General features: G+C 39.7%; 1 protein-coding gene across 1 annotated transcript in view; it reads left to right on the top strand.

The window, feature by feature from the left end:
* fasn (fatty acid synthase) overlaps nt 1–22194 on the top strand; it is a 52207-nt gene that overhangs the window by 26757 nt on the left and 3256 nt on the right. Inside the window, exons 19-41 of the mRNA XM_032502834.1 lie at nt 3147–3332; nt 3837–4016; nt 4410–4613; nt 5422–5738; nt 5864–6265; nt 6541–6705; nt 6858–6973; nt 8296–8429; nt 11120–11323; nt 11506–11656; nt 11902–12080; nt 12293–12412; nt 12578–12700; nt 13106–13329; nt 13629–13830; nt 15256–15407; nt 16023–16114; nt 16276–16670; nt 18392–18583; nt 19264–19491; nt 19921–20132; nt 20500–20598; nt 21628–21879. Of these exons, the coding sequence (XP_032358725.1) occupies nt 3147–3332; nt 3837–4016; nt 4410–4613; nt 5422–5738; nt 5864–6265; nt 6541–6705; nt 6858–6973; nt 8296–8429; nt 11120–11323; nt 11506–11656; nt 11902–12080; nt 12293–12412; nt 12578–12700; nt 13106–13329; nt 13629–13830; nt 15256–15407; nt 16023–16114; nt 16276–16670; nt 18392–18583; nt 19264–19491; nt 19921–20132; nt 20500–20598; nt 21628–21879 (4529 nt within the window). The remainder of the gene's footprint in view (nt 1–3146; nt 3333–3836; nt 4017–4409; nt 4614–5421; nt 5739–5863; nt 6266–6540; nt 6706–6857; nt 6974–8295; nt 8430–11119; nt 11324–11505; nt 11657–11901; nt 12081–12292; nt 12413–12577; nt 12701–13105; nt 13330–13628; nt 13831–15255; nt 15408–16022; nt 16115–16275; nt 16671–18391; nt 18584–19263; nt 19492–19920; nt 20133–20499; nt 20599–21627; nt 21880–22194) is intronic.

Here is a 22194-nt window from a genome sequence, read left to right as displayed (position 1 = left end):
GCCAAACCCATACATTTTAACATATTGCCACATTCAGCCATTTCAAAAGCCTTTTCAGCATTAAGGGAAATGGCAGCAATTGGGGATTGTCTATCAGCTACAGACCATGCAATATTAATGAGATGCCTGATATAATCTGACAAGCTACACCCCCAAATAAACCCCACTTGATCAATCTGAATTAGAGAAGTAATAACTTTATTTAATCTATTTGCCAACATTTTAGAAATAATCTTGAGATGCATTAGGGAAATTGGGCTGTAATTCTTACTAGAGCTGTCAATCTTCCTCTATGATACCATTCAAATTTGATATTTTTTAAAAATATTCATATCATATTAAATATTTAATGCTCAATTGCAGCCGAATAATATGTACTACTCTAATCAGGCTGATGCATTGTCAATGCCAATACAAGCATGTGGTTGTTGTTGCACCTTTTGTCCACTAGAAGGACTTAGAACATTAGCCTGGCCTTGAGGAGACCTGCACTCAACTTTGTTTAAATTAATTTTCCACCAAGAGCACACAGCGACTCCCCAATGAAAGTCAATTGCAGTTTTGATTTGCACATGCTCAGATTTAAACGGTTTACTGCTTAACGTGTCATACCAGATGAGAGTCGAGGATAGACCGTTAAAGTCGAGTCAGACCGGCTCTGGTCGAGTGCAAATGTGAGTTGCGCATGCTCCGATTTAAACAGTTTACAGCGTAACACAAATTTGTATGACATGAAATCCATGAAATAATAAACATTATCTGTGTAGTGTAATGAAGCGACAGTGCTCGATAAGCACAATTACATCATGCTAGAAAGCACAGCCAAAACAATTTGTCATAAACTAGCTAAGTAACAAACAATGCTAACTGCATTAATAACCAAGCCAAACGGTGCTGTCTGATTTATAAGCAACCGGTTCCTTGCAGATTGTCACATTACTGAGAATACAGCTATTAGAAGAATGTAATATATGAAGTTGAAGCTAACTCTGACAGCTGTAGGGCAGCTAACTTAAATTTTAGCTTTCTCCGTGAAGCTCCCAGCTAAGCTAACGTAACTATACCTTGCCACGCAGTTAGAAAAGAAGAACGAGTTAACTGATGTTAACATAAGCACTTTCCGGCGCCCATGTGTAGAGGTTACTCCTTGACGAAACGGCCCTTTGCTGCATGTCATTCTCTCTCTCTCTCCTCTCTCTCTTCTCTCTCTCTCTCTCCTCTCTCTCTCTCTCTCTCTCTCTCTCTCTCTCTCCTCTCTCTCTCCTCTCTCTCATCTCTCTCTCTCTCTCTCTCCTTCTCTCATCGCTCTCTCTCCTTTCATGTCTCACTGTCCTAAAAAACAAATTAAACCCCCCAAAAAATCTTTAAAACCCCCCACATTTAATAAGCGCTTTGGCTTGATGGATGTCTATTTTAAAGTCATGTTAAAACTATTTCCCATCCTTAAAAGTTACAGCCGCAGCTTGTCATTCCGTGTACTAATTTTCCTCCGTACATAACGTTAGCTCTGTAATTTACTAATGTTACTCGTTACGTAATGGTAGCTTAGACCTCATAACGCCTTGTGTTTCTCACTCCAGCTAAGTTATTGCCAAGGCAAGAAGAGGGAGATTAGCTAACCTTAGCCAAAATATTTATAATTTTTTATTTATTTTTACTATTAAAATTGTATTTGACTTTCGGTATTTGTTCTAACAAGCCTGAAACAAGTCTTTACAGTCTTCTGGGTCTTTACCTTTTTTTAGGAATCTAGGAAGTTATTAAAAGCCTGCCTAAATGTTGGTGTTAGTGTGCCCTTCTCCATTGCCTCCCTATATGTCTCTAACCAAAGTCGAGCCAGTTCATTTGCAAAACTCTTAAAAAATTATGCTGTGAAGCCATCGGGCCCTGGGGCCTTACCCACAGGCAGGGCCCCCATTACTTCTTTAATTTCATCTATAGTCAAATCTGCATCAAAGAGTTCTCTTTTCTGTTCTGTTAAGAAAAACTCGGGAACAGCACATACTGTACGTGGAAAAAGCTGTGGGACATTGAGACATTGATCAACTACACAGAAGCATTTAATGAACACTAAATCAAGGAGACAATTAAGCAGGCAGTTTGACCACAATGTGTTTTTGTGCAGTGCCGTCCTGACTCTGAAGTTCCTGTCCTCCTGAAGGTGTATTTAAACTCATGCTGGAAGCGTTACCTTTAGGCGAACATTTAAGGTAAACAAAGATATTTCAGGTGCATAAGCACAGATGCTTGTCTTGAGACAAAACATTCCATTATCATGCAGATGCCTAGATTCCCTGAATCTGTTGAGACACGAACAAAAGTATACATGAACAGGTTTGGTTGGTAGAGACTGGCCAAATATTCTCGTCCCCTGACCTGACCTATGAATGACCTTTAAATTACTTTATCAATCCCACACTGTGTTTGTGTGTGTACTATCTCACAAACCCTTCATTCAATGTGCTTCTCACTTGGTTTTCCAAGTACCCAATCAGCTTTTTGAGCAATTTGGACAGCACGGGATGCTGGATATTTAAAAACTGTGAATAAAACTAAAGGGCTGAACAATAAACTGCTGACGTAGCAGGCCGTTAACACGCTCTGGACAACAGCGGAAGTTGGGAAGGTTTACCGGATTTGACTGCGGTTCAGTTTTTCCGGCTTCCAACGTAAAATGATTGCTGAATATACCAAGGAAACTGGTTGTGTTGAATAAAGTTGGAAAAAAGGTGCTATGTAACACTGGCTTTTTCATGTGTATTATTTTGCTAAGAGGAAACTCAATTTAAAAAAAAAACATTTTCCAATAAAACAAAAGAAAAGCCAGACACTATATTGTAATAAGTTGCTGTGAGCTGTACATTCACCACGTCTATACACAGGTTGAACATAACCTCATCTTGGCTGGAACGCTGGATCACTGTTTGTGTATGCTTTGTGGTGCAGGTGGGCATAGTGTATCTTTGCTGTTTGTAGACCCTGGGCTGTCTACTGTTTTTTACAGTGTGTTCTGGGGACAGGCTTGAAATGGAAATGTATGAGGCAGCTAGATAGACCAGAGAAAATACAAAATGCTAAAAAAACAGCTCTTTTGCCCTTGAATCTTCCATGAATCGTTTCCATCTACTCTGTTCTGTGATTTTCAGGTAAGGTGAGCATTCTGGAGGATGCAGCCCTTGATTCATTCCGTAGTCAGATAAATCAGAAAGCTGCCAACAACGATGGTGACCCCAAAATGAAGCTCACAGCACATGATATCTACAAAGAGCTCCGACTGCGCGGCTATGACTATGGAAAGACCTTCCAAGGCATCTTGGAGTCCAATAATGCAGGTGTGTGGGTGGGTGGTCTGTCTGGTGGGGCGAAGGTTCTATCAGCTGTCTGCAGTTTGCTTTGAAGGGCATGGGTGTTGGGGGGGTAGGGGACACATGACCTTCAGTGCCCAGGGGCCCCTCGCGGTACTAATCTGGCCTTGTCTCTTGCTCTGTCAAGTGGCATTATTAACGGTAATTAATATTAACGGTACTGAATGGGGAAAGACAAATTATTCTTTTATCCCGTTTGAATTGAGCCATATGATGTTCGTCAGTTTTAAAAGATAATTTTGCAAGTCAAGAAAGTCTCAGTTTATGTTGAAGTATAAGACGCAATTATTACACACTTCAAAGTCTCATGGATGACGTCTCGCTTAAGCTACAGTCTGTGTGTGTGTGTGTGTGTGTGGGTGAGAGACCACTGTACTGTGTTAATATTTATAATAAAACAAAAGTAATCCATTGGTGTAATTTTTTTTTTTGTTGCTGATTTGCTACTGTCATGTGATTGGCCATTTTCAGGTAATAGTGGGAAACTGGAGTGGACAGGAAACTGGGTGACCTTTCTGGACACCATGCTGCAGATGATCGTGGCCGGGCTTTCGGGTCGTAGTCTGCGTTTGCCCACTAGGATCCGCTCAGTGTGTGTTGATCCAACTATCCATCTGGAGAAGGTGTGCAACTACACTGATGGGAAGCAAGGTGTGTGTTTTTTTCATCATGTGTGTCTGCACATGAATCTACCCTGAAATGGGCTCCTGTTTCATCGAATATATAAATCACCCAGCCTTAAAGCACAGGCCACATAAAAATGAATGCTGACATGAATCAGCTGTTTTAGAAATGATGATAAACAGAAACATGTCTAAGGATGAAAAAGAAATGACTAGTGTTTCACAGAAAAAGAAGGTTGACTATATCTTTGTAAAGAATGTATCAATATAGACAGAGTCTAGCAGTACACAGATTGGTACTGTATACACAGAAATGTTCATGAGACCCAAAAATAATTTTAAAGTAATTTTGCAGATTGTTTATGTTGGATCTTATAACCTTCTCTAAGTCCTTAACTCCAAATTTCTCTCATTTCCGTAGCCATGGATGTCCACGTAAATCCCTGCCTAGACCACATTGTTGCTGGCGGAGTCCAGATCTCCGGTCTGCACGCCACTGTGGCCCCCCGTCGACAGCAGCAGCAGAGTCCCCCCACCCTAGAGGAGTTTGTGTTTGTTCCCTATGTGGACACAGAGTGCCTGGCATCCAATGTGAAACTTGCTCAACAGCTGAGGCTCTGTAAAGGTACAATAAAAGAAAACTGATTGTTAAAGAAAGTACATAAACATATCTCTGAGTGTATTACAGTGAGCATACATGTATTTACTATGTTGAGGAGACTTGATTCTGAGTGTCTAGAGAGTTTGTATTATTTCTAGATTCCAACTTAGGTGTAGCATCCTTTTCAGTACTCCACATTAGTGCTTATAATTCTGGTTTTAGGTGTAACAAGGCATCAATTTCTCCTAATTGTTGTAATGTTTTACCAAACTTGAAAAAAAGAGTGTGAAGTAGTAATAAAGGTTAAGGGTCCTGCACTTCAATTACAAGAATTGCATATAAATGAATAAATATTGCAGCTTGACGCCTAGCCTGGAAATCCAGACTCAAATCTGAAAGATTAAGGCTCTGGCATTGAGTAATGAAAGTCTTCATCATTAAATCTTGAATTGGTGCCGCTTTCATGAACATGTCGCTTCTACGACACCCCATTACACTTCTTTTCTTTTTTGCACGGTATTACATAACTTTCTGTGTCCATTCTTCTTTTAAATGACACTGCTTTTTATCATTAATGAATAGGGAAAAAAAGGCTACAGTTTTGATATTTAGATTTTTCTATAAATTTACCACCTTTGGAGTTATTATGTAAAGCAAATCACAAAAAGGCCAGCTCTTTTTGTACATAAAAACTTATTTTACATTTATTTCTGATTCTTTACAATCTACAAAATGCTTACTATTATTTATCTAAATTATCAGCCCATTGTGTTGCTTGTATCATCTGCCTTCACATGTCCCTCTAAGTATTTGTCCCACTCTCTCCATCTAGGTTTAATCTGTAGACTGCAACAAAAGCTGGCCCCCCATGGTGTCAAGCTCTCCATCCCCGGCTTACATGGGGAGTCAGACGGCCCTCTTCCCAGCCCAGAGCCCTCTGAGCCCTCCCTGGTGCGGCTGCTGGCCCTGCTCTGCAGCCTGGAGCTTAACGGGAACCTTCGATCTGAACTAGAACAGACTGTGGAGAAGGAGAGGGCATGTCTGCTGCAGGACGGGCTGCTGCGGGGCCTGCTAGACAACCACGCTCTCAGACACTGCCTGGACACCACCCTAGAAAACATCATGCCCGGCAAGATTAAAGTCCTGGAGGTAAGACTGAAACTATGAAAAAAAGGAGTTGGGCTAATTTCATTCAAATGCAGAATGGCTAAATGATGCTATTGTCTCAGAAAATATACATTTGTTAACCCTCTCCACCTCTCTTACCCCACCAGGCTCTCTCCAACGATGGTCAGCTCTTTTCTCGTGTGGTAGCGCTCCTTAACATCCAGCCCTTGCTGCGTGTGGATTACACTGCCACAGCGACCAACCTAGACCTTCTGACCCCCCACCAGGCCACCCTGGAGGAACTGGCAGTTGCCTCAGCTCAGTGGGACCCCTCGATGAGCCCGGCTCCTGGAAGTATACTAGGAGGGGCAGACCTTGTGGTGTGTAACCATGCCTGGGGCCCTCTAATGACGGATCCTGGACTTCTTTTGGTAAATTTGGCTTCTGGAGCCAAACAAGGGGGGTTTGTTCTCCTCCACACCCTGCTGAAGGGAGAGACTCTGGGGGAAACTGTTGCCTTCCTCTCCAGCACTGCTCAGAGCACCTGCCAGCAAGGACTGCTCACACAGGTTGGTAGAGACTTTTATTTACCCTGCCAAACACTTCCTTTTTGTGTATCTTATAGACGTCACAATGATGGTGTCTCTCACAATAAAAATAGCAGTTTGATAGAATCATTATTCTGATTTAAAAACCCCAAAGCTGGAAGATCAAAGTTAACAATATTAAATAAAGAAATACGTTCTTATTTAGCTAATCAGTCACATGCTGAGATTCTGAAATCACATTGAATATCTGAGCGGAAGGTAATATTCTGCTAATATTATCTCCCTCTTTTTACCAGGCTGAGTGGGAGAGGGTGATCTCTGAGGCATCCCTCAGTCTGGTGACTGTAAGGAAGTCTTTTTACGGCTCAGCCCTTTTTCTGTGCCGCTGTCGGTCTCCAGGCAAACAGCCCATTTTCCTACCTGTGGACAGCACCAACTACGAGTGGGTGGAAACACTTAAGGTAGGTTCTATATCCTTCCATGTTCGTCTGTGTCTGACATTTGGCAGTTAGTGACTTTAAAGGGAATCATGATGAATACATGGAAACCATGAACTTATTGGTCGTTTAATTACAAATGTGACATTAGTCATAACTGTGTGTTCTATGCTCAGGCAACGATGTTAGAGTCATCGGACTCTCCAGTGTGGTTGACTGCGTCTCATGCCCACTGTGGCATTGTGGGAATGGTCAACTGTCTACGGCAGGAGCCAGGAGGCAACCGAATACGGTAGGACCTATTGTCAACCATACAAACTGCAAGTTTTGTCACAGTACCAGAATGTTACCCTTAACACAATAAACTGTAAGTGTAAGTAAGGAAAGTAAATCTCAAATCTATATACACATGTAGTCACAAAACTAGAGCTGCACAATTGAGCTAATCATCTCGCAATCACGATGTCAAACAAATTGTGCGTTTTGAGTTAAGAAAAAGGTCTGCTGTGTGTCTCGGTGTGTACTGTAGTCTCCGCGTTGTAACACCCTTCACTTTACCAACCGTACTACCAACAGATGAAGCCCCCGTGTCTTAAGAAGCTTGGTGTTTTTATTGTTCACTGTTAACTCGCTTAATATCGTCTTTGCTATCTCTTTCTCCTCTCGCTTTTGCCTCACACAACAAGTCCGACACCGTTCACCGGTCGCTCTACACCCTTCCTTCACCACTCAGACTCTGATGTAACTCACTTACACACCTGCCATTCTTGCTCTCACTAATGCCTGATTTATGGTTCTGTTTGTCCTCTACGTTACGCTACCCCACAGATGTATTAAACGCTACCCTCGTAACAACGTCCATAAAAGATGTGACCAGTCAGTCTGTTTAGGCAGTAGCGTGTGTCGTGTATTATCACTTGAGCATGCACGGTGTAGGGTTTCAGAACTTGTAGACTTTAAGGAGAGGTTGTACAAATTATATTTTGTAACTTAATTACTGATTATTATATTACACCCATCTTACATGTCATTGTTTATAAGGGCATACAACATGTATTCATTCAAAGAAGAGACATAATTTGTACTTTTAGTTATTGTTCTATTAATTACATTTGTACTGTTGAGCAAAGCAAACTTGTCTGTGTTATTTAATTTAGTAAAATATGAAGTCATTTATACTTATTATTATTTATAGATTTCGTCTTCATCATATCTCGTTTAACTTTGTATGTTTAAGTTAAAAAATACACATTTGAAAAAAAAGATTTTGTGCATTTTCCTTGATAATCAAGTAGAGCATGCGCCGTATTTACTAGGCCTTACCACAGCGGCCCTGGTTTGACTCGGACTCTCTGCCCTTTGCTGCATGTCGTTTCCCCCCCCCCAGTCTTTCTCGCCTTTTTTACTGTATTATCACATAAAGGCAAAAGCCCACAAAATAGCTTTAAAACACTACATATAAACTAGAACTACATTTCTTACATGTATTAGTAGACAGACATCACATAATTTTTACAACCATTCATTTTGTAAACTTCTTGTACCCTATTTTTCCATGTTGTATCCATTGTGATTTATTGGTTTTCGTACTGTGTTCCCTTTTTGTGTTAACAGCTGTGCGTTTGTGTCCAATCTAAACGAGTCTTCAGCAACACCGAGCCTCCAGTCGGTGCTGGAAGGGGATCTGGTTATGAACGTGTTCAGAGACGGACACTGGGGTGTCTTCAGGCACCAGCTCATCACTCAGGGTACCAAAATATCAAATTGTCACCTATTCTGGTTCTATTTAGATTAATATGGTTCCGACATTGTTGTCCACCACAACCATTATGTTTGAGTTACTTTGATTACAGATGTTTTGTCGTAGCAGTACAACAGTGGTGGCAAACCAATTTATTTTGTGAAAAAAATCCTATAAAATAATTAAGCTTCATAGGGAAAGCAGCACAGTTCACCTGTCAAACTACCATAGAAAACAGGTCAGGAAATTTTTGTTGTGTTTGGTGACAACCAATTGCTATTTTAGGAGTGTTAGTGCCGGGATAGCAGCAGGATAGCAGCTGTTTTTTTTTTTTTTTTGGAATTAATTTCTTCAAATTAATATTATAGGTTGTCCTATGTCCTTGTCTGCCCAACAACTAGTTGTACATACAATTGTCACGCTACATGGGACATACAGTAATTGTTGTAGCAGTACCGGTCAGCTTTGGCTTCACATATATATAATATATATATATATATATATATATATATATATATATATATATATATATATATATAATATATATATATATATATATATATAATATATATATATATATATATATATTATGGCATGCCGTTTAGGAAATAATATATATATATGAAGTTTATCCATCTGAATATATGGAATGAAAGTCTGAATATATTGAATGGAAGTCTGAATATATGGAATTGAAGTCTGAATATATGGAATGAAAGTCTGAATATATGGAATGAAAGTCTGAATATATGGAATGAAGTCTGAATATATGGAATGAACGTCTGAATATATGGAATGAAAGTCTGAATATATGGAATGAAAGTCTGAATATATGGAATGAACGTCTGAATATATGGAATGAACGTCTGAATATATGGAATGAAGTCTGAATATATGGAATGAAAGTCTGAATATATGGAATGAAGTCTGAATATATGGAATGAAAGTCTGAATATATTGAATGAAAGTCTGAATATATGGAATGAAGTCTGAATATATGGAATGAACGTCTGAATATATGGAATGAAAGTCTGAATATATGGAATGAAAGTCTGAATATATGGAATAAAGTCTGAATATATGGAATGAAGTCTGAATATATGGAATGAAGTCTGAATATATGGAATGAAAGTTGGAATACATTGACAGAAATGTCACCAAAGGGATACCTTTCTGAATTCACTGGATTTACAAAATGGCATCGGCTGAAATAGTCCAATACTTTGTTGAACTGCAGGGTTTTTTTGCAACAACTGGTCATACTCCAAACGACACAAACAGTTTGGAAATTAGATAGCGTCACCTTGAGGATCATATTTCCATTATTGCGACATTCTTAGTGCTTATAAGCAATCCTGTTCAACAAAACGTTGCCGAAAGAACATTATGCATCATTCTTGAAGGAATTTATGAGTCTCTTTGGGAGATGTCGGCAGAAGTAACACTTCAACTGGAAGCTAATGGTGTGGGCACTGGATACGGTTACCAGTATTTTGGCCCGTACATGCATTTGCCAGAGTGTTAATAATCTCTTCATTGCTCAAAATAGCTGACACTAGATTCCTAGCCGATTCACTCATAGCGTCCACATTTGTTACATCCTGATTAATCAGCCACAACACAAGATGGCGCCAGCGCCGTAATGACGTCAGCTTTCATTCCATATATTCAGACTTCATTCCATATATTCAGACTTTCATTCCATATATTCAGACTTTCATTCCATATATTCAGACTTTCATTCCATATATTCAGACTTTCATTCCATATATTCAGACTTTCATTCCATATATTCAGACTTCCATTCCATATATTCAGACTTTCATCCCATATATTCAGACTTCATTCCATATATTCAGACTTTCATTCCATATATTCAGACTTCATTCAATATATTCAGACTTCATTCCATATATTCAGACTTCCATTCAATATATTCAGACTTTCATTCCATATATTCAGACTTCATTCCATATATTCAGACTTCCATTCAATATATTCAGACTTTCATTCCATATATTCAGACTTCATTCCATATATTCAGACTTTCATTCCATATATTCAGACTTTCATTCCATATATTCAGACTTCCATTCAATATATTCAGACTTTCATTCCATATATTCAGACTTCATTCCATATATTCAGACTTTCATTCCATATATTCAGACTTCCATTCAATATATTCAGACTTTCATTCCATATATTCAGATGGATAAACTTCATATATATATATATTATTTCCTAAACGGCATGCCATAATATATATATATATATATATATATATATATATATATATATATCTCTCTCTCCTTTGTAAAATAAACAGCGGCAGTTGTCAGGCCATGGACAATCTAAATATTTAGAAATGCATTTCTTTGATTATAGGCAAAGATTCATGGATTTATTTTAATCTGTTAGACGTTATCTTTGAAATCCCTTAAACACGTGTGAAAATAACTCTATTGTTTAAATGTATTTCAAAAACTAGGTTTTTTTCCCTGAGATTTGGCGGAGATTTTAGAAAGTGTTTGTACTAACAGTGCCACTTAATCCATATTTAGTCAATACAAAACAGTTTGATTTGACAGAATTTATTCAGATCAGTTTAACGCATATAACTCCCATTCAAAATGTTTGATGTGCCCATGGCTTATAGTTCCGTTGAAGTTTTTGTCTGTATTTTGTGGTACTCAGATCTAAATGAAGAATTGACAGAGCAGGCCTACGTTAATGTGCTGACTCGAGGTGACCTCTCTTCTCTGCGCTGGATCGCCTCCCCACTCCGCCACTTTGTGACCAGCAACCCAAACGTGCAACTGTGTCGCGTCTACTACAGTTCACTCAACTTCAGAGATATAATGCTGGCCACTGGAAAATTGCCACCAGATGCTATTCCAGGTACAGAGTGAAGACGCAAGATATCATGCATTCAGTCTTGTTTTTTATTACATAAGTAACCCCAGCATCTTGTAGGTTACTATTGTTATACTAAACAAAATGTCAAGTAACAGTGGACCAATTGTACATCAAGCACCCACAATTAGACAACTTACTTCTCCTGTTGATTATACATCTTGTAGGTGACCTAGCTCTTCAGCAGTGCATGTTGGGTATGGAATTTTCTGGTCGTGACAGCGCTGGTCAGCGTGTGATGGGGCTGCTGCCTGCCAGAGGCCTGGCAACAAGTGTCGATGCTGACAAGCGGTTCCTCTGGGATGTTCCCTCAAGCTGGTCAGTGTCACATTTAAATTGTGTGTTACAAAGACAAAACAGTGTAAATGGACAATCAGTGTAGTCACACTACAGACTGCAAGTAGCAGTATGAGCCTGATCATCATTGTGTAAACAAGGGTCTCTCCTCTTTGTGCACTTATTCTAAAATTAAGTTTCTGCATGGGTGCTCTGACAACAGCATAAATTAGTTACATCAAACAATATAATAACAAATAATTCTGTTGTTGTGCGTGTGTGTGTAGGACACTGGAGCAGGCAGCATCAGTGCCAGTGGTCTACGCCACAGCCTACTACTCACTGGTGGTGCGCGGCAGGCTCCGTCCCGGAGAGACTGTTCTCATCCACTCAGGGTCAGGGGGTGTCGGCCAGGCTGCCATTGCCATAGCACTCAGCAAGAAATGTAAAGTCTTCACTACAGTCGGTAAGTATTTAACACTTACATAACACACTTTGTAACAGAAAATGAGCTCTGATATGATTTCTTATTGACTGCACCAAAATCCACCACCAGTGGAAGTTTTTTCCCTCATATTATGATCATGTAGAAATTATTTTGAGAATTAGTGCATCATGAATTACTAAGTTATAATTATGAGATTGTATCTCATAAAAACTCTTTTTAACCCTATCTAGGCTCAAAGGAGAAGCGGGCCTACCTGCAGGAGAGGTTCCCTCAACTCTCAGCAGAGTCCTTTGCTAACTCCAGAGACACCTCTTTTGAACCGCACATCCTGCTCCACACACAGGGCAAAGGTCGGAAACCTCTTTCTGTATTAAGGAATTGTAGCCAGCATATCAATGTCAACAAATTCTCTGTAGGATTGCTAAAATGAAAGCCACCCCTGGAAAAACAACAGCTTTACAGTGTTTTTAAGCTTAGTAAAAAAACAAGTGTGTGTGGGGTGGTGTTTTTTTCAGGTGTGGATGTGGTGTTGAATTCTCTGGCTGAGGAAAAACTGCAGGCTAGCATTCGCTGCCTAGCCAGACATGGACGATTCCTGGAGATTGGCAAATATGACCTGTCCAACAACTCTCCACTGGGTCAGTAGGAAGCACTCAGGCTTAGAGTCACATAGGCTTATACAGTAACAGTGCAAGTGTCACTTACTCCTTTTTAATTTTAGAAATAACCTTAAAAGTACCCTTAGAAATATAAGTAAATACATTTTCCTCCAAATATCTAAAGAAAAATCCTACATGTGGAATACCAGAAAAGTTTCTGGATGAAATATTTCCATTTCGGTAACACTTTACAATAAAGGTACACAAATAAAGGGTAGTTAATGATTAGTTACTGTTTTTGAAAAAGTAACGAATGATTTTGAAAAAAAAAAAAAAGTTAATTTCATACCAAGACATATTTTAGGTTGCAAATGACTGCAGCAGGTTGTCCAAGGTCGGGTTCATCTTCAGCATGGTCAGCACTGAACAATGTTATCTCTCCAGGCATGGCTCTGTTCCTGAAGAATGTGGCATTCCATGGCATTCTGCTGGATGCTCTCTTCGAAGAGGGTAACCAGGAGTGGGAGGAAGTGTCCAAGCTGCTGAAGGAAGGCATTATGGGAGGTGTAGTTCAGCCTCTAAAGACCACAGTGTTTGAGAGGGACCAAGTGGAAGAAGCATTCAGATACATGGCTCAGGGCAAGCATATTGGCAAGGTCCTCCTGCAGGTCAGTTTCACATCTGACCTTCCTCAGCCTTTGCTATTAGTGTAAGGGGACTGTAGATTTTTAATAATAGACCAATCTGTTATGATGTAGTAGAAAGAGAACACTGAAAGATTTAATCACTCAATTGTCTGTTAAAAAATGAATTAAAACATGGTAAAATGAAAACAGAGTAATCCTGGAAGACGTTTCAGTTAATATCTGCAAACTCAGTTTCTTATAAAGTGAACATAATTATAATGTGACTATTACTGGAAAATACTACACTATGTGTCTTTTTCCTGGTTCTTCTCTTCATACAGGTTCGTTGTGAAGAGAAGGGTTCGGCAGTTCAAACTGCCTCCCCTTTGTCTTTTCCAGCTATCTGTCGCACCTTCTGTCTCCCCTCCCACTCATACATCATCACTGGTGGACTGGGGGGCTTCGGTCTAGAGCTTGCTCAGTGGCTGACAGAGAGAGGTGCCAGCAAACTGGTGCTGACCTCCAGATCAGGCATTAGAAACGGTAAGACACAGTGATACAAAGCAGCAGCAGGTGCTACTCAGTGAACTAAAAGTCCTGATTTTTTGTGATTAGCACTTTTTATTTATCATTAAAGGTCCAATATGCCCTATATTTACTGTATTTAATCCAAAAATGACCACAATATGTCATTGGATATTAAGGAAATATGCTAAGTTGAAATACTTTTTTTGACAACAACGCTAAAGCCAGTATTCTCTTCTTTTAAAATTTCCATTCAGTCTGTTTTTATTTTGGCCTGCGTGGCCTGTCAACTGCCCATTTTGACACCTAAGTTGCCAAACATGAAACGCAAAAACAACGGGCCACAGCAATGATAGTGGCAACCAAACAAACTGGATTAACAGAAAGATTAATTCTCCCTGACCTATGAAAAGACATCTTTCTTAACAGTTGCATGACCCGGAGACATGGTAAAACGGGTAAATATTGGAGATGCATTTAAAAGATGGAAACAGCTTTAAGCCCAAAAGGACGCATAGTTGGCTAATTTACTCCTAAAACAAGCACTAACTCTTCACTGCTACTAGTAGGGATGGGCATTTCAGTCATTTCAACATCCATGTGTTTGCATTAAATTATATAGAGTACAAATAAATTGAGACACAGCCTGTGAAGTGCCCTGACAAAAAGCAGGGAAAGGGTGGCTGTCAGTCAGGCACAAAGCACTGCAAGGTCACTGCCTTTTTAGCTGTTGTTGTTGTTACTATGTTTAGCCTATAAAAAGGTAATTGTCAGCCTGGTACAGTGTTCCACAAGAGCATGTGCTTTAATAGCTGTTTATATAGCAGCATCTAGCATCTCTGCTGTGCTGTTAGCGAACATTCACATTGTGGGACTTTGGGTTTAGCGTTCACAACCTGGCAACCCCCATGAACTTCGCTGCTGGGAAAGCTTGCTCTCTCTAACTAGCTCAGTGCATTACACTCATGTAACGTCATCTTACCTGGTGTGTTTTATCCATAGATGTAAAAATGAATATTATCAATCTATGGTTTTATCAAGTGAAGTTTTATCAGCAGAGAAGATCCCATGCCGTGCTAGTAACATTACATCCCTGTACGATACACATGGACATTGTAGATTTAGCAAGATGTCAATTGATTTTGAAGTGAGTAGTCTTTCTAATTATGTATTTTCACTTCTACATCTTATACTTCAACATAAACTGAGACTTTCTTGATATACAAAATTATCTTACCTCCTCTGGTGATATTGCAAGATGTTTGATAGGGACAGCAACAGATGAAAACATAAATATCTTAAAATTGGCTGTACTGTACACAATACAAATCTAAAGCTTTTCATCATCATATATGATACAAACTGTGTACCATGTGACCGTAATTTGTCTGTTTGCGCTGCTCTAACTAGTTTTTCATAGTTTTACTTTGCATTTGTTGCTAGGTTACCAGGCAAAGCGAGTGCGTGAATGGCAGAGTCGAGATGTGGAGGTGCTGGTGTCGACCAATGATGTCAGCACACTCAAGGGAACAGAGCAACTCCTCGCTGAAGCCTGCGCACTGGGCCCAGTGGGTGGTGTCTTCCACCTGGCCATGGTAACGCACCAATCCACTTCATCATCTGTCCCCCTCACTCCCTAATTTGGGGATCGATGGCAGTGTCTGTCGGCCCACCACTTTGGTGACTGACTGAAATATCTCAGCAACTATTGGATCAACATTATTTGTGCATTCATTCGTGGTCATCCGAGAAACCTCATGAAACCTAACCTCTAGTGCCAACATGAGATTGCTATTTTAAGCCTTTAGTGAAATGTCTTCACTAGAATGAAAAAATTTGGTTCAGACATGCATCCACTCAAAGTAGTGGGTCCATCATTATACCTAAGAACAGCCTCACAGAGCCATTAGCATGGCTGTAAACCTTTTTTTTTTTTAATGCTTTTTGTATTGTTTTTTTCTGCTATTCACATTCATGTCACCTTACTGAATTTTTAGTATGTTATGTTACTGATATGGTACGGTTATTTGACACCATAGTTCTTTACTGTGATTATTAGTAATTTTATGCTTATCTTATCCTTCCAAACTTACAGTTAAGACTAACCTCCCTTGGTGATATTGCTCCAAAACTGCTTCTCCATTTAAATTGGCCGTAATTTCACTTTGATCTAAACTTCAAGCATGTTTTGTATGTCATTATCTCATCAGGTGTTGAAAGATGGCATGTTGGAAAATCTGACTCCTCAGCTCTTCCTTGATGTTAACAAACCTAAATATGATGGAACCATCAACCTGGACAAGTGAGACACCCATAATAAGATTAGATTAGATAATACTTTATTCATCCCACAGTGGGGAAATTTCCTTATGAATCCATCTGTTTAAATCTGGGAATTTTAATTTAGTACTGCTATTCGCTTCTCTCTGGATCTTAATGCACTCCCTTATATTCCCTCTTCAGAGTGACAAGAAAGTTGTGTCCAGACCTCAGGCATTTCGTGGCCTTCTCCTCGGTCAGCTGCGGCCGGGGCAACGCTGGCCAAAGCAACTATGGTTACGCCAACTCAGCCATGGAGCGTGTGTGTGAAAAGCGCCGCCACGATGGCCTACCTGGACTGGCGGTCCAGTGGGGTGCCATCGGCGATGTGGGCGTGGTGCTGGAGACCATGGGTGGCAATGACGCAGTGATCGGTGGCACCCTACCACAGCGCATCACATCCTGCCTGGAGGTGCTCGACCTCTTCCTGTGCCAGCAGCAGCCAGTGATGTCTAGCTTTGTACTGGCAGAGAGGACGGCAGTAAAGAGCGAGGCAGGAAGCCAGAGAGACTTGGTGGACGCTGTAGCTCACATTCTTGGTAAGGTGCTATTTAAAAAAACTTTTATGTCCAAAATTGTGGGCAAATGTAGGGTCAGTGGTCAGTGTCTATAATGTGATCCCTTATTATTTAATGTTGATTTGTAAATTTCTGTAGTGATCCAAGTAATATTTGTTCTTAAAGTGTACTGAAGTACCATATCGAATGACATGGTTAAGCCATGTCTGAGGAGTGTAACGAGACACCCAGCTCACGAGAAGAAACACGAGATTCACAAGATTGAGACGAGATTTTAACACTATTTTAACTAAAGCTTCAATGAAAACAATAAGACTGGAAAAATACTCCTTTAATCAATTAAAAGTCATAAAAAGATAAAAATGAGCACTGAATGGTTTTGCCACAAACTCAAACAACTGGCTTCTCCCCTGTATAACTAACAGTTACACCATTCCTTATTCCATATGTATGGTGGAGAGATAGTCTCTTCACTCAGAGAACCAGGGTTACAACATAACCCAAGTGTTTTCTGGCAGTAGTTGAGACCGTGCACCGTTTTGTTAGTTTTCTGGTTGGACAACATGTTACCTCGGAACGGTGCGAAATGGTGTGCAACGGGCTTAAAGTTATGTTTTCTCTCGCTTCATGGGTGGATCTCTCGTTTATTGTCTGTGTCACAGGTGATACCCAATTAGCAGAGACGTGTCTGTAATCTTGTGGTAGTAAAAAGGCAGAGCACACACAACAGGCGGTTCAATGCACCCCCGTTTCAGGGGCTGAATGTGGCCCAGTTTTGGATTTGAATTTTTCATTGTACAGTGGACAGAGAGAAATAAAGCTTATTTTACAATTAAACACATTACAAGTAAAGTTAGATTTTGCTGTCCGCTTTCCAACTCATTTTAAAATAGAGAGTGGTTTGCGCGAAACACCGCTACAGTGAACTGCACGCTGCAGTCCAAGTGTGTCTCGGCCCCGAGAGGGGCGATAGAGGGACAGAAAGAGAGAGTGCTAACATTTACTGTAACTGCAATGACACTTCAGATTTATGGATGTATTTATGTGTAGTGACTTACTTAAAAAAATAAAAAAAAAACTGTCCTGTAAACTGACTTGTTATGCGCCACAGATGCATTAATAGGCCAGTCTTCTTATTAGATCTTTTACGTTGGAACACGAGAGAAGAGGATTTATGTGGCGCTCATAATTTTACAGTGGGCGTTTGCCACACTTTCAGTATCTCTGCATTGTGTGTTAAAGGGCAACTGCATTTATAGTGGGCTCATTTTTTCTCTACATGTCCTTTTTAAATGCATGTGTTTTTCTGTAAATGACTGAAAATAGCGTAAATAACTTTGTGTTTTATTGCTGTTTAACTGTTGTCTGTTATAAGCCTATTCAAAATAGATGTCCCATTGCCTACTTGTTCTGTATGGCCAGTATTGTGAAATATTAATAGCCATATAGGCCAAAGTTTTTTTTTTTTTTGGAATTGTGGCTTAAATCTCAAGGAAAGTCTTTCCTTGGAATGTTTTTCTTTATAATCATAAAGAATATCCAAGTGTTTCTTTTTCTTGGAAATTAGTATAAAACATACTAATTTACACAGCATATTTCTTAATACCATACTGCCAGATTATTTATTTTACATAACTCAGGGAGAGGCATTCTTTTCGTCAGCTTCCTATTTTATTTATTTTTTTTTAGCTAAATTTGATCAGCAAAGCTAGCACAGCGTTCACTGTGACCTTCACCCTCAGGTGTGCGGGATTTGAACAGCGTGAACACCGATGCCTCCTTGGCTGACCTGGGCCTGGACTCCTTGATGGGTGTCGAGGTTCGCCAAACTCTGGAGCGCGACTACGACATCGTCATGACCATGAGGGAGATTCGCCAGATCACCATTAACAAGCTGCGAGAGCTGGCCAATAGCAAGCCAGGCGGATCAAATGGTATAAGAGCTGCTCTTAAATTAGCAGAAAAAAATTGAGATTTATTAACCCTTGTGTTGTCCTCGGGTCAAATTGACCCTTTTCAAAGTGTTTCTTTCAACCAAATTGCCCAAAGATAACGTGGATAATTCCAAACATTCATCAGATAACATTAATGATTACTTTCATTGATTTTTTTGGGGTGTTTTATTTAATCTTATAGCATTTGAATTCTTTTTTTAAAATGGTTTTAAAACAGTATCCGGACTAAACTTTGACATCTACCCATCTGAGATCAACTCAACGTCCTCTGATCTTAACTATTACTCAAAATAATTCATAATTTCTGCCTTTTTAACTAAATTAACGTATGTATAATTTGATATAAATGAGGTTTGTTAACCATGAATTCCAAGAATAAGTGTAAAACCTGTTATTAAACCAGCTCAGGTTTTAAAAAAGCACCAAAAGCTGGAAAAAGTGACAATTAATTTAGAAAAAAAAAACATTGGAAAAGCACCCAAAAAAATCAATTTTGACCTGGGAAGGGCAAGTTCATGGTTAACAGGAAGACAACACAAGGGTTAAGAAAGATCAGTCTAAATTCAGTTCTTTGTAAGATGTGGCTTCATAAAACCTGCAGATCCACTCAGACCAGGAAGAATGAGGTTTTCTTGTCTTTGCTACTTCCAACTATCCAGAATCTCACCAGGCTACAGCTAAGAGAGATGGCGTTCGCTCTCTGTTGGAGTCTGATCTGACCCAGATATTAGTCAACCCCAACGGCCCCACTGTGACGCCACTCAACAAGGTTCAGAACCAGGAGAGGCCATTGTTTCTGGTTCATCCCATTGAGGGCTCCATTACAGCCTTTAAGACGCTCGCTTTCAAGCTTAGCATGCCTTGCTATGGCCTGCAGTGCACCAAAGGTATTGTTCGTTAACAAACACACTCAATTAGGCTCTTACAAGGCTAGGCAAAAAGAAAATAACACCGAGTATATTACTGCACTTATAAGGCTAGGCCATCCTTTGTCGTCAGAACAGAACTTAGTCCTTGATTTGCTAATGATAAATCAAGACTATTTTGTTTAAATTTGATTGGTCAATACAGATTACGTAATGCTCAACAACTGTTCAGTTAGTTTTTTCCTCTCAGAATAATCCCCTTATTTCTTGGGGAATGTTTACTGATGTTCTAACCAACCACCACCTTTTTTGGCCTAATGGTTATGTTGGTTATTTAGATGTTTATATATGAATTTTGTGAGTGTGAGGGTTTAGAGCTGTGACTGTTTACAATGAACTGATCCAACAGCGTCCAACCAATCTCATCTTGGTTCATCCCCTCTCCCCCAGCTGCTCCTCTGGACAGCATCCAGTCCCTGGCAGCCTACTATGTGAACTGCATCAGACAGGTTCAGCCAGACGGGCCTTATCGAATCGCCGGCTACTCCTTTGGTGCCTGTGTGGCATTTGAAATGTGCTCTCAGCTTCAAACCCAGAATTGCCCTGTGGAATACCTCTTTCTGTTTGATGGATCACACTCTTATGTGGCAGCATACACGCAGGTCAGAGAAAAGAGCTCATACACACAAACACAAACAATTTTCAGTTGAATGACGTGCAAGTTCCAGACATTATTTGAAAGGTGCATTCTACAAAGATTGGGATTTTTCTTATTTCTGTGGGGATGCCTGGTGTTATCAACATATTAACTCTTCATTTATGTATTTCACATTTTATTGCATTAGGTAGTTTTGGACTGTCTAACTTGAGTTTTATCATAAAAATGTGATCAATATGATTCGATGTTTTAATACAAAGCAAAACTTAAAAGATTAATATGTGCATTTAATGATGTAGTTTTGGGACAACTTGAGGTTTACAATAACTGGAGGTTGGGTAACTCATGTTAACTCAGTATTTGCTTTCCAGAGCTACAGAGCCAAGTTGACACCAGGCAAAGAGTCTGAGGCTGAAACTGAAGCCCTGTGTGCCTTCATCCAGCAGTTCACTGGCATTGCGTACAACAAGGTATACAGCATACAGAAGTCTCATTCTCTATTTAGACACGTGTGCGCACACACACACAGGCACTCGGCAAAGATTTTCATCAGTCATAACATTCAAGCGAGTCTTGGGTGCTTTTAATACACAAAATGTAGAACATCCCATGTTCCAGGAGGTAGTCCTTTTCCTATATTTATCATGCCTATTGCTCCTAAAGTCAAAGAAACCAAATCTAAAACTGCATCACTATATACCCTGTCAGTGATTTTCTACACAGAAGATTTAAATTAGAATTGGAGAAGCTGAAACCATTGACCATTTATTTTTTTTAAATGTTAATATGCTAAATAAAGGGCTAATGTGTCTAATGGCCTAATATTAATGATTGTTTGTAATTAAATATGGATAACATAACGTCATTTACAAGGATTATAATTTATTTTCATTTGTAATTTTGCTAACTACTTTCACTGCAATATATGGTAAATGTTAAAAGAAATAATTATATTCATCTATATATCTCACAATCCAGCCTCTCTAATCATTAAAGTAAATCGTTACAGAAAACACTCGTACATTAATACAAAAACATTATTTCAAAAGCAGGTAAATGTCCATGGGGCTGTCTAAATCTGAAAAAGTAATTCATTTAGGTGGGTGGAGGGTGCATGATTTTAAGTCCATACGCTGATTTGGATGAAGAGCCGACACACGCATAAGTAATAGATTGTGCATATAGTATGTTTATGTGTGTATAATGTACTGTATATATTTGTATACTTCGTTTGTACAGATATGTGTTGTGTTTTACACTTACACACACACTTTATAGGGTATGTGTGTGTGTGTGTGTGTGTGTGTGTGTGTGTGTGTGTGTGTGTGTGTGTGTGTGTGTGTGTGTGTGTGTGTGTGTGTGTGTGTGTGTTAAATACATCAAGTAAAAAATGTTGATCACATTATGCACCGCCTGGGGAAATCTAGTACTTTTGACAAATAAATTCCTGTAGCGGTTTCCATCCCGAGCCCTTCTGATTAGCCCTTCTTGTTCTGCAGCTTCTGGAGACTCTTCTCCCGCTGTCAGACCTGGGAGCCCGTGTCAACACCGCGGTGGACCTAATCACCTCCAGCCACAAGAACATCAGCCGAGACTTGCTGCACTTCGCCGCCACCACCTTCTACTACAAGCTGAAGGCTGCCGATGGCTACGTGCCTGGGACCAAATACCACGGCAACGTGACGCTACTGCGCGCCAAAACCAGCAGTGAATACGAACAAAACCTGGGAGCCGACTACAAGCTCAGCGAGGTAACAGCCACAAGTACACTCACACACATTTAAATCATTTTCAAGATTACTTTTGAAAGGGGACTTTACTAGGATTATTTATTTAAGCTTACTTTAAAAAAAAAAAGAGAAAAAAGTGTGTCTTTTCGGTTCGTAATCCTATCTCACACGCTTGTCTCCCATGAAAAAGAAAAAAGCAGGATCCCAGTCGGCGTGAGAGCCGAGGCTTTATCTGTCTGGAAATTAGTGGTGTGCGATACGGCAAAGTTTGTTATCGATCCCATACCAAGTAAATACAGGGCCAGTATCGCTGATACGATGCCGATACTTTTTTAA

This window comes from Etheostoma spectabile, chromosome 21, assembly GCF_008692095.1.
Source record: "Etheostoma spectabile isolate EspeVRDwgs_2016 chromosome 21, UIUC_Espe_1.0, whole genome shotgun sequence".
NCBI classification, from domain to species: Eukaryota; Metazoa; Chordata; class Actinopteri; order Perciformes; family Percidae; genus Etheostoma; species Etheostoma spectabile.
This window is presented reverse-complemented; position numbering and strand designations above follow the sequence as displayed.